At 40.5% G+C, this 11,883-nt stretch overlaps 1 protein-coding gene across 2 annotated transcripts in view; it reads right to left on the reverse strand.

Annotated features, from left to right (window-relative positions):
* chtf18 (CTF18, chromosome transmission fidelity factor 18 homolog (S. cerevisiae)) overlaps positions 1–11,334 on the reverse strand; it is a 37,297-nt gene extending 25,963 nt beyond the window's left edge. Inside the window, exons 1-14 of one of the 2 annotated variants that reach the window (XM_028018055.1) lie at positions 10,947–11,334; positions 9,267–9,356; positions 9,042–9,192; positions 8,716–8,905; positions 8,526–8,624; positions 6,698–6,747; positions 6,479–6,617; positions 6,170–6,394; positions 5,992–6,089; positions 5,786–5,909; positions 5,580–5,713; positions 4,409–4,502; positions 4,225–4,323; positions 4,001–4,131 (exon numbers count right to left, since the gene is read on the reverse strand). In XM_028018055.1, coding sequence (XP_027873856.1) covers positions 4,001–4,131; positions 4,225–4,323; positions 4,409–4,502; positions 5,580–5,713; positions 5,786–5,909; positions 5,992–6,089; positions 6,170–6,394; positions 6,479–6,617; positions 6,698–6,747; positions 8,526–8,624; positions 8,716–8,905; positions 9,042–9,192; positions 9,267–9,356; positions 10,947–11,034 — 1,712 coding nt within the window. In that variant the 5' untranslated portion in view covers positions 11,035–11,334. Of the gene's footprint in view, positions 1–4,000; positions 4,132–4,224; positions 4,324–4,408; positions 4,503–5,579; positions 5,714–5,785; positions 5,910–5,991; positions 6,090–6,169; positions 6,395–6,478; positions 6,621–6,697; positions 6,748–8,525; positions 8,625–8,715; positions 8,906–9,041; positions 9,193–9,266; positions 9,357–10,946 lie in introns of both variants that reach the window. The other variant, XM_028018054.1, reaches the window with a different exon arrangement.
* Positions 11,335–11,883: the final 549 nt, after the last annotated feature.

Consider the following 11,883-nt stretch of genomic DNA (forward strand, 5'->3'; position numbering starts at 1 on the left):
GAAAACATGAGACAGAGAAATGTGAGTGTGGGGAAGATGAGACAATAGAACATTTTATTTATTTTATTATTTTGCATTGTAGGAATTAAGGGATTCAGAGAAACAAGTTAATTAGGAACCTCAGTAATATGAAAATGAAATTTGACATTGTTGATTTACTGCAAAAGGATTCAGGAAGCAGAGGGTATCAGACTATATTAGATTGTTTTTGAAAAAGTGTAAGTTGTACATTGGAAATAGTTTTTTGTTGTTGTTTTAGTCATGTGGTCCACACGCCTTACCGGTTGGTGGCGGTAATGCTCACCTAACGTTTTTTCCCAACCGCCAAAAAATTTCAAGAAGAATGAACCGGCTTCTCAATTGAATTCTACTCTGAGAACTTTTGTGGTAAGTTTGGCGATATTGCTTTTATCTTAACTGTGTTTAATGAAAAATAACTGCATTGTTTTGTGCCTATTGTAACCCAGGTTATTTTGGGGCAACCCAGACATTTTAATAATTGAGGTGCTGTGCTAATATCTGTGCTGCAGTCAGATGGTTTACACCAGTGGTCCCCAATCCCCGGGCCGCGGACCAATTGGTACCGGGCCGCGTAAGAAACAATTAAATATTTCCGTTTTACATATTATGTGAGTCTGGAGGAGCTTTTATTTTGAAAATCCTTTTACCGGACTCTCTCGGTTACATCTTGCGCGCCAACATTGAGCCCACAAACAGCAAAATGAGTAAGAAACATATCAGATGTCTTTGGAAAGTTTCTTTGAGAGCGGAAAAGGCCCAGAGAAGAGACAGGAGAATGGATTTATCCTGGACCAGTAGGTTATTCCCACATTCCAAGCCCGCTCTGCATGATATGGTGACCGGCTCGTTAATGAGGGAATGAAGCCTTCAAACTGCTTCGCCACGTAGAGACCAAGCACCCTGTGCATAAGCAACACTTCGGGTGTCATTGTCTCTCATCACTCCCAGATGGAACCATCTTGTTGCAGAGAAATAAGCTCAGGGCTCCCATTAGTCGTTATCATAAGTTAAAATTTTTGCAAAAGTTAAACGTTCGTTTTTATGGTGCATCTGTATCTTATTTCGAAGGGATATGTACACGTTACCATAGCGACCCGAGTCAGAGAGCGTTAGGGCAGTGGTCGAGAGTAGAGGAGTAGAGCTTGTGAGTTTTAGGTCTGGTTCACACGGCACGATTTAAGGATTGTCGGCCGATTTTATGACCACACATGACACGAGCCGATAAAAATCCTACAGGTTCAGTCGGTTCGTGTGTCCAGCCACACGGCAGGAGCAACACACCACACGAACCGATTCCACTCGCAAACATCCCGATTCCAGAGGAAAATCCAGTAAAACCCCCAACATACCATACGTGAATTTAGAATAATCAAACACAGATGACGATGTAGAAGCAGCAGTGATAGTTTGTGGTCTCATTTTAAACGATAAAAGACGTAACAAATAGAAAAGGTGTTTGATAAAAGACGGTGGGAGCAGCCGCTCTATTTGCTGCACTATGATTTTAAGGTGAGTTATGTTTTTTCGTAGTTAACATTTTTAACTGAATAAACATAGCCACAAATAATAAACATATATAAAATGACCTTTACATATAGTAATAAACATTTCCACATATCACCTCCGACGTCTACCGGACTCTCAGTTGCCATGGCAACTGTTTGGGATTCCCTCCATTCTTACGTCATCGCGCTTTCTGATTGGCTACCTGTCACATTCAACAGGCTGCGTTCTCGCTCCCAGTCAGGGAAAAAAACTCACAGGCTGTGAAGTACAGCTCCTTCTCGTAGCTTTATTTTCTAAGCTTCAGAGCTTCTGCCTCACAGAGCAGGCCTTCGCCATCACTCCCCACTCGGCTCCTTCAGACTAGCCAGCAGCAATTAGCAAACACCTGATGGAACTTCTAGTCTGCTGAGCTCATTATAAGAGCTAGTTCTCAGCGAAACACAGGAAAAAATACAGTCATGGCCAAAAGTATTGAGAATGACACAAATATTATATTTTCACATGATCTGCTGCCCTCTGGCTTTCATGTGTGTATGTCAGATGTTGTCATCACATACAGAAATACAATTGCAATCATATTATGAGTAACAAAAGCTTTTAATGACAGAATGAGTTAATGCAGCAAGTCAATATTTGCAGTGTTGACCCCTCTTCTTCAGGACCTCTGCAATTCTCCCTGGCATGCTCTCAATCAATTTCTGGACCAAATCCTGACTGATAGCAGTCCATTCTTGCACAATCAATGCTTGCATTTTGTCAGAATTCCTAGGTTTTCGTTTGTCCACCCGTCTCTTGATGATTGACCACAAGTTTTCAATGGGATTAAGATCAGGGGAGTTTCCAGGCCATGGACCCAAAATCTCTATGTTTTGTTCCCTGAGCCAGTTAGATATCACCTTTGCTTTATGGCAAGGTGTTCCATCATGCTGGAAAAGGCATTGTTCATCACCAAACTGCTCTTGGACGGTTGGGAGAAGTTGCTCTCGGAGGACATTCTGGTACCATTCTTTATTCATGGCTGTGTTTTTAGGTAAGACTGTGAGAGAGCCGACTCCCTTGGCTGAGAAGCAACCCCACACATGAATGGTTTCAGGATGCTTTACAGTTGGCATGAGACAAGACTGGTGGTAGCGCTCACCTTGTCTTCTCCGAACAAGCCGTTTTCCAGATGTCCCAAACAATCGGAAAGGGGATTCATCAGAGAAAATGACTTTACCCCAGTCCTCAGCAGTCCACTCCCTGTACCTTTTGCAGAATATCAGTCTGTCCCTGATGTTTTTCCTGGAGAGAAGTGGCTTCTTTGCTGCCCTCCTTGAGACCAGGCCTTGCTCCAAGAGTCTCCGCCTCACAGTGCGTGCAGATGCACTCACACCTGCCTGCTGCCATTCCTGAGCAAGCTCTGCACTGCTGGTAGCCCGATCCCGCAGCTGAAACACTTTTAAGAGATGGTCCTGACGCTTGCTGGTCTTTCTTGGGCGCCCTGGAGCCTTTTTGGCAACAATGGAACCTCTCTCCTTGAAGTTCTTGATGATGCGATAGATTGTTGACTGAGGTGCAATCTTTCTAGCTGGGATTCTCTTTCCTGTTAGGCCATTTTTGTGCAGTGCAATGATGACTGCACGTGTTTCTTTCGAGGTAACCATGGTTCACAGAAGAGAAACAATGATGCCAAGCACCAGCCTCTTTTTAAAGTGTCCAGTGGTGTCATTCTTACTTAATCATGACAGATTGATCTCCAGCCTTGTCCTCATCACCACCCACACCTGTGTTAATGGAGCAATCACTGAAACAATGTTAGCTGGTCCTTTTAAGGCAGGGCTGCAATGAAGTTGAAATGTGTTTTGGGGGATAAAGTTCATTTTCTAGGCAAATATTGACTTTGCAATTAATTGCTGTTACGCTGATCACTCTTTATAACATTCTGGAGTATATGCAAATTGTCGTTATAAAAACTGAAGCAGTAGACTTTGTAAATATTAACATTTGAATCATTCTCAAAACATTTGGCCATGACTGTATTGTTAAAGGGTTAATAAAGGAGCAATATTGTGATGAACTCCTGAAGGCAGATCTTCAGGAAGAGTAAGAGTTTTTAAAGAGACAGACGCCCAATTTCAAGGAATTAAATCAGGAAGTAAAGTTTCTTTTAAGTCATTTTTTTAACAACTGAAGATATAACAAACAGTTACTTGATTGTGCTAAAAAATGGCACTAAAATATCCCTGTAAAACACATAGTACTGCTCCTTTAATTTATTATTTAATCATTTTCCTGTATTTTATTTGAAATATTACTAATGTTTTAACCAATGTTTTGATTTATTTTCTTTGGAGCTGCTGTATCAATCCAAAGGTAAATGCAGTCAAAGATCCCCAAACCAGGAAGATCTCAGGCTCTTCTGCAGGTTCTCTTCTAGACTTCCCACTGCTACAGTTATCTGTCAACACCACCACTCACAGTACACACAGTTTACCGTTTAGTACGTGGTAACTGGAAGATCTCCTGCCACAGATAGAACAAGCCTTTGTTCTGGTCCTTCTGCCCAACAGAGACTCTTTGGATGATTCTGGAGTCCAGCTGCTTCAAGCCACGCCCATGCAGGAACTGCCCAGACAGGAGCCATATGCTAAATATGATGTGATGCAATGCAATGTAAAACAGACAAATAAGAGGTTTGTTCAGAAAATCACCAGGCACCTGTAGTGTGTTGATGCAGGAGCGGATGTCATTATCTGTCTTCTCACACAAGCACATCAGAGCACCTGTGTCTGCTTTCAGGCCCTGCAGCGTGGAGATCTGGGAGAGAAAAAAGAAAGAAGAGGAAAGTCTGAGCTTTAAAACTTGTGTCTTCATGTGAGTATTTACATGTTTAAATACTGACCTCTGCCAATCTCTGAGAGAGGCGAGAAGGCTGAGTTTGTGGGAAAGCCAGAAGAAAAGCTTGTTGCCTGAGAGGTCTGAGAGCAGGAACATAACTAAAAGAAGGGGAAAAAAGTTGAAATATGTAGAAATGAAACATTAAAGACATGAACTGATGTGAAACAGAAAGAATCCCTCTGTTAGTTTTGAGGTTGTGCAATCTGGGTCATGATGAAATGAGTCTGTTCTTTACTTAGTTCTAGACATTAAACAAATCTAACCTCCACTGTACAAAATTACAGAACAGATTCATCACCATCAATATTTCTTAAAGATCAAACTAAAATGAAGATCAATGTGAAAAAACTAAGTACACCCCATTAAGTCCAGCAGCTATACCTTCCAACATTTGTTTATGTCCAAAAAGGGTAAAACCTATTTGAGAACATGGATTCAAACATGAGGCTTCAAACATTCTTTTTATTTAAACATTTTCTCTTGAAATTTTGTTGGTTCAGCTCCGTTTTACTTTCTGTGAAGAAAAAGAGAAAATTAGATACACTCACTTCCCGTGTCCAAACAAAAGCAAAACCCTAATGTATAGATTAGTACAGATAGGTGGACCTGGTGAGCCGATCAACATGAACAAAAAAGTACAGCAGGGGGCCAACAGAACACAAGGCCATGGAAGCCCCTGCAGGGAAACCAGACTAAGGCAAAAATGGTCCAAAAAAAACCTACTGCAAACAAAAGAAGTCAAAACAGGACAACTGTTTCCACCGGGCCAAAATTACAACAAAAAAACCCAAACAAAGGTTGTGGAGTGAGAGAAGAGAAAGACGGTATTCTGAAGGTCAGCCTATTTATAGGCAGGAACAGCTCAAAACAAACAAACAATAATTACAAAATACATGTAATTAACCAAACCCCAAAAAACACATATTTGCCTGTGACACAGTTGGTGCCAAATTCAGTTGTTGGGATAACAGACTCTATATGAAACACAAAAACCTTTTCCTCTACAAAGTGTTTGTATAAAGACAGGCAGTCAGGTCCTGCAGCTGCAAAGCCAGCCCACACCATCACTCCTCCAGCACTGTGCTGAACAGCTGGGATGAGGCGTTTGACTACTATGGTGCAATGCTACAATTTCAGAAGGATACTTTGCTGTTAAATGTCATTGTTTATCTTACAGGTCGTTACATATGCAGATGATTGGGCGAAGCAGTACAAACTCCTTCTTTTTCTTCTTGGCCGTCTCTGTCCCAGCATCCCCACCGTGTGTGTCTTTCCTGTTCAGCGCTGATAACAGGATGTTGATGGCCGCCTGCAGAAGAAGGTAATGTTTAGACCCGCTCTAAGTCACCCAGCATCTCTCAGCGCAGCCTCAGGTCGTTACCGCCGGTGCTCCGTCAATCTCGTCAATAATCAGGCAGTTGGGCCTCTCGTTGGCTCCTAGAACAGACTTCATCTGAGTTGCCGTGTCAATGCGTTTCTGGAAGACCTCTGCACTCCGATCGTCGCTAAGGGAACAAAGAGAATTCAGATCAGGATTAAGCTTCTTGTTTAACTCTGATGATGAGTCCTGACTGCAGAAGGTCTGACCTGGCATTGATTTCCACCACATTGTACCCAGCATGCTTTGCTATGACATGAGCCAAGGTGGTCTTCCCTAAACCGGGAGGTCCAGACAGTAGCGCCACCTAGAAGGATACACAAATTCGTTGTGTTCCAAATTCACATGATGGAAACCATGGCGATGGTGCAGCTGCTGAGTGTCTACCCGGTATTTGGGTCGTTTGTACTGGTCTAGTTCAGCCTCCAAGATTTCCTCAGTCATCTCCATTTTGCTCTTGAAGCGGTTTGGATTCTGACTTCCCTGGCTGAGTTTGAATGAGTTCTGATTGGCTGATTGTCTGTCGGAGCGAACGGGGCGGGATTTCCTCTCCCTTCCAAACACCACGTTGTCCCACAGCTTCAGCCACTTCAGCAGACACCGGTTAGTGAACTGGACAGAGAGAGCAAATCGCAGCATGAGCCCCTGAATCCCGAGAAGGGATGACCACACACAGAATGAAATGGGAGCGCTTACATCATCACTGAGGAGCTCTGTGTAGTGACGCGGTGAGAATCTTTCCACCCACAGTTGGGATGTTTGTCCCTCGGCGTCTTGGGGATCCTCATTCTCCTGGTCCTCGGCGTTTCCAGAGTCAGTAAACACATTGTTTAAACTGCTGCAGGTGGAGACAGCAGTTACAACATCCATTTCTCTTCTCTGAGTGTTCAGATAACAGAAAGGCAAGCGAGTTACCTGACCAGCAGCTCAGTAAGACGCTGTGACTCAACAACCTGCTGGTGATGCTGTAGGAATAATTAAAAAAAAAAATAAGAGCAGGTGTTTAGAGTGCTTCAAAAATATAGAGTGTCTCCTGGTCTATAAGATTGAAACCTTATAATGTCTGCACATGCTCCTGATAAAGCTTTGGTGGTGTGAACAGATAGGACCTTGAGAACTCATTCAGACATATTTCCCACCATTAATGTGACACTATTGTTGTATAATTCAGCTGATAAAAAATGTGTATCTGAAAAATCTGTTCAATAAACAAAAGTATTAATGACTCTGAACTCATCCAATCACTGAATAGATGCTTAGAACAGATAAATGTGTGGATGTGCAGTTTTGTTTCTGAACAGAAACAAGTCATTATCTTTGGACCTAATTAGGAACGATCTAGAGTTATAGATCTAGAGTCAATGCACAGCTTCAGTTATTACAACTGAAAACCAGCAATCAGGCCTGAAACCTAGGAGTAGTGATGGACTCTGACCTGAACCTCCAGAGCCACATAAAGACAGTCACAAAGCTGGCCTTCTATCACCTGAAGAACATTTCCAGGATTAAAGGACTAATGTCTCAGCCAGATCTAGAGAAACTCATTCATGGGTTTATCTGTAGTCACACTGTTTACTACAGCAGTGTCTTTACAGGTCTGCCGCTAATTCAGAATGTTGTTGCTGGCATTCTCACTAAAACCCAAGAGGATAGAGCCCATCGACCCAGTTCTAAAGTCTTTCCTTTGGCTCTCTGTAGCTCAAAGAATAGACTTTAAAATACTGTTGTAAGTTTATAAATCACTGAACAGCTTAGCACCACAATAAATTTAAGAACTGCTCCATATGTCTCAGGTCTTCTGGTTCTGCTCTGCAACCTCAGAACCAGAATCAAAATGGGGAAGCAGCGATCAGCTTCTATGCACCACAAATCTGGACCAGACTTCCAGAAAACTGTAAAACCAAGTAAAACAGCTAAAGTGTGGTTGTTGTGTGTCTTGTCTCTATGCTGCTGTAACTGCGAAATAATTTCCCTGCTGGGATGAATAAAGTAATTCTATTCTAAAGCCTTTAAATCTAGACTAAAAACCAATCAGTTTAGAGTTGCTTTTGAACCATAAATGAAACAATGACTAACGGTTTTATGTGTATGCATGGCTTTGATGATGGTACTCATGAAAATGTAATGTTTGTCACTGGTTTCTCAATTATTGTTTTTTTGACATTTTATTTTTATGTTTTTATGATGTAAAGCATTAGAACTGCCTTGCTGCTGACATGTGCTACGCAATTAACTTGACTTATTTTTTGATTGATTGATATTGTTATACATTTTGTCCATCTGTGTCAAGTATCTGTATTCTATAAGAGCAATACACCTAGACAAATTTCAGATTTGTCTAGGTGAATTGCAACAAATGACTTGACTTTAGTAGAACAAAAGCATCACTTGATGGAAATGAAATACAAGAAAAAGTGACAAAAGACTGAATGGACAGATTCAGATGGACAGACAGACTGATAACTTTTAGACAGCAGGATATCAATCCTGATATCTAAAAGTTCCTGTCTTTATTCAAAACATCAAAAATGCACCAAATTCTAGGCTTTTCCAGACTCTACAGGGAAAAAAAAAGTCAAACTTGTGGAAAGCTGTTCCTTAAAAAACACTTTGTCCTGCTATGCTTTTACTGTAATGATCCAGTGGGAATACCTCATTTCTGTATGTCCCAGTCAAATCCCTACCCTCTGTTCAGACCCACTGGCAGTTATATGACCTCACAGAGTTGCACTGATTGACTCACCCTCTCAGCCGCCTGTTCTCTCAGCACTCTTACTGGCAACGCCAGCAGTCCCAGTGCACTATGGGAGTTTGGCGATATTCTGTTTGGCGAGTTGACAGTCTGGAGAATTTGAGGGAAAATAGGTGATAAACTTCCAGATTTGTTCTGGAGAAGCTTAACAGACATGTAGGACTAACGCTGAGAGGATTACCTTTGTATCAGCCTCTCCTTTCTGTCGGAGGTAGACCCGATTTCCTGATGAGTCCGTCACACTAATGAAGTCTCCCTCCACAGGCGGGCGCCTCAGAACACACTTGGATGGTGGGGGCGATGTGACGGGCCGCCTGGGTGTCTCTGGGATCTCAGCCAAGCCACTGATATCCAACACAGCAGGAGTAGATCTACCACACAAACCAATCCCTCTCATTTCCATTTAGACATGCAACATGAAACTTTTTCTTTTCAAGCTGAACCTCTGTCTCCCTCCTTGTGTACCTCTTTGTGTATTTTTCCCATCCCAACATTAAGTTCTGATACCTGAAGGTGTTTGACGGCTCATAATGCTCAGGGGAGGATGGAGGCGTGATGTTATCATCCTGTGACGGGACGTTCCTCTGCTGAGTTTGGGATGCATTGAAAAGACGCTTAACAACTCCCGTATCTTGCTTCTGCCGCTTTGCTTTATGAGCTGCAAGAATTTTACTTTCAATCAGATTACATTAATAATAATCACAATGAATAATAATTAAAGGCTGAACTTACTGCTGGGTTGATTATCCAGAAGGTGCTGCATGTCTGAAATGTCTTCTCCCTGGACCTGTTTCAGACATTGGGCCGGCTGGGAGGTTTCCTCTAGAAGATTAAATTATAATCTGTCATTTTCTTGTTTCATCAATGACTTATTAATTGTGTAAATAATCCATAATAAATTCAAACTACGAATACAGTATATCAAACAAGTGCTTTATCTTTAATAAACTCTTCAGCTTAAAACTCAAATTGATTTCACAAATTGGGTCAAATGTTAAGGGCATCCTTTATAGAGCTTTTCATAAATGGTTGGAATATTTTGCCCATTTCTCCTGAGAGAACTGATATAACCAAGTCAGATTTTCAGCTTTGCCTTCAAGTTTTCAAAGCGATTTCTTTGATTTTGTTTTAAACCACTTTGTATGTATGATCAGTATTAGTCCTTTGGAAAGAGTTGTTTTTTTAAAATATGTCTAAATATATCTAGATATGCCTTAATTTCCTTTAATGTTTTTCACAAATCAAAATCTTACACCACAATAGATGTGAACTTTACCAAATGGTTTAAAGCCTTAGGCAATCTCAGTGTGTTAAGACTTACAACTTTTAAGTAAGCTAATATTTTCTGAAAATAAAAAATTTTCCTATTTTATCCAGCCATTTAGCAGAATAAATATAATTTTTAGAATCCCCAAATGACCTAAATATGAAAGGTCAGTCTGATCTGATTTACTGTCAAGCTGTAAGAAAGAAAACAATGTGGTTATGAGCTTTTTTTAATCAGTGAATGTAAATATGTGGTTTCAACTCCAAGTCCTCTATGATAGTGTTTCCCAACCCTGATCCTCAAGGCGCACTGCTCTGCAGGATTTAGATGTTTCCCTGCTACAGCACCTATGATTTCAATATATGGCTGATTATGATATGGCTTTTGTTGTTGTGGAATCATGTGAATTAGGTGTCTTCAATCAGGGAAATATCTGTATGGTATAGTGCAGCCATATGTGCATAGAATCAGCGTTATAGAGAGAAAAAAAGCTTGATTAAACCTGCAAAAACATGGTGGAAAAAGGTTTACAAAAGCACAACTACATAAAAACTCTAAAACATAACAACAATTTGCTTACTTTGCCATTAAAATTAAATTAAAATAAATTTGAACATCAAATTACATAAATTAATCGTTCACTCAATTAATTTTAATTAGAATAGAACAGAATATAAATATCCATTACTGTCCCACATTGTGCAGAAGAATAAAATTATGTTGACAGTTAATATTTGTGTTGTTTGGTTGTTTTGCACTAAGGCTTGATTTTATCAAAAGGAAACGTACTGTGTCACTCTGACCTTCTTTTCTGGAAAGTCAAGAAGGAATTCGGATTTGGAGACGTGGAAATAATAATTGCTAAACTGCTGTAAACACCCATGTAGCCAGATCTTGAAATGCCCCAGCTGTGGACAATTCCGGGAAACTCTCATAGCACTTCAGCAAAACGCGAGCCGAGAGACCTGCGTCAACTGGTTGAGAATTCTACATACACATATATGGGCATATCTGAGTTTAAATACGCCGTGCTCACAGCAAGAGTTGGGGTTTTATGTGAGTATGTGTGATTTGGGTAATGCAGGTGCGCCCAGAACCCTCCAAAGTTGGCCCAAATAAAGCAGACATAAAGTTTAAGGACTCACCCTCCATCTGAGCTAACACTTCGAGCTCGTCGGCAAACTGCTCCTCGAATTGGTCTTCAATCTCAAAAAGTTCGTCGTATTCGTCCATTTTTCGATCGTGTGAGAGCAAAACACAACCTGAAAAACAACGGCTGCTATATCCAGCCCCTAAAAAAACAAAGAAACTGTTGCTTTCATCAAGGTTTTAAATCTAGCGTCGGTGGCAGCCTCCTTTACAGAGGGATGTTCGCGGTCATTTTTGTTGCGATGTTTTACATCCGGGTAACTCGACTTACCTGACACCTGATTGGCTATCATAGTTTCCTCTTCTTCTTCTTCTTCTTCTGTTGCGTTTTATGGCAGTTTACAGACTTTGTGCATTACCGCCATCAACTGGACGAAGATGTAACTTCAGAAATTAATTTTTTACTATAAATCTTCAAATAAAAAAAATACTAAATTATATTCATACTTATACACTCACACACATACATACCAAATACTCTCAGCTAATTTTGCCTTTTTAAAATATTTAATAAGTGCTTGAATTATGTCATGTGATCGATGCTTCCCTAATAAATTATCCATAGTTACTGAACTCCCCATTACCCTTTCCAGTTCTTTCCTCTCTTTTATATATTTTCTACAATAAATCAACACATGTTCTACTCCTTCTGTTTCCCTGCAATAAGAACAATCACCTGATGGATGTTTCCCTATTAAACCACTATTAACTAGTATGCCCAATCCTCAACTTTTTGTTTCAGAATTTACAGTATACTGCTACTCCTGTTTTACCATTTTCCTCTTTTGATGCATCTGTATATATTTGTGTCATATTTTCATACATTATTTCTAAATACCGCTGAATAATTTCATACAAACCTCCACAGGACTGTTCTATTGTTTTGGTTTCTAAATTTACTATTGGCAATTCAAATAACCACGGAGCAATTTT

Source organism: Xiphophorus couchianus, chromosome 5 (assembly GCF_001444195.1).
Source record: "Xiphophorus couchianus chromosome 5, X_couchianus-1.0, whole genome shotgun sequence".
NCBI classification, from domain to species: Eukaryota; Metazoa; Chordata; class Actinopteri; order Cyprinodontiformes; family Poeciliidae; genus Xiphophorus; species Xiphophorus couchianus.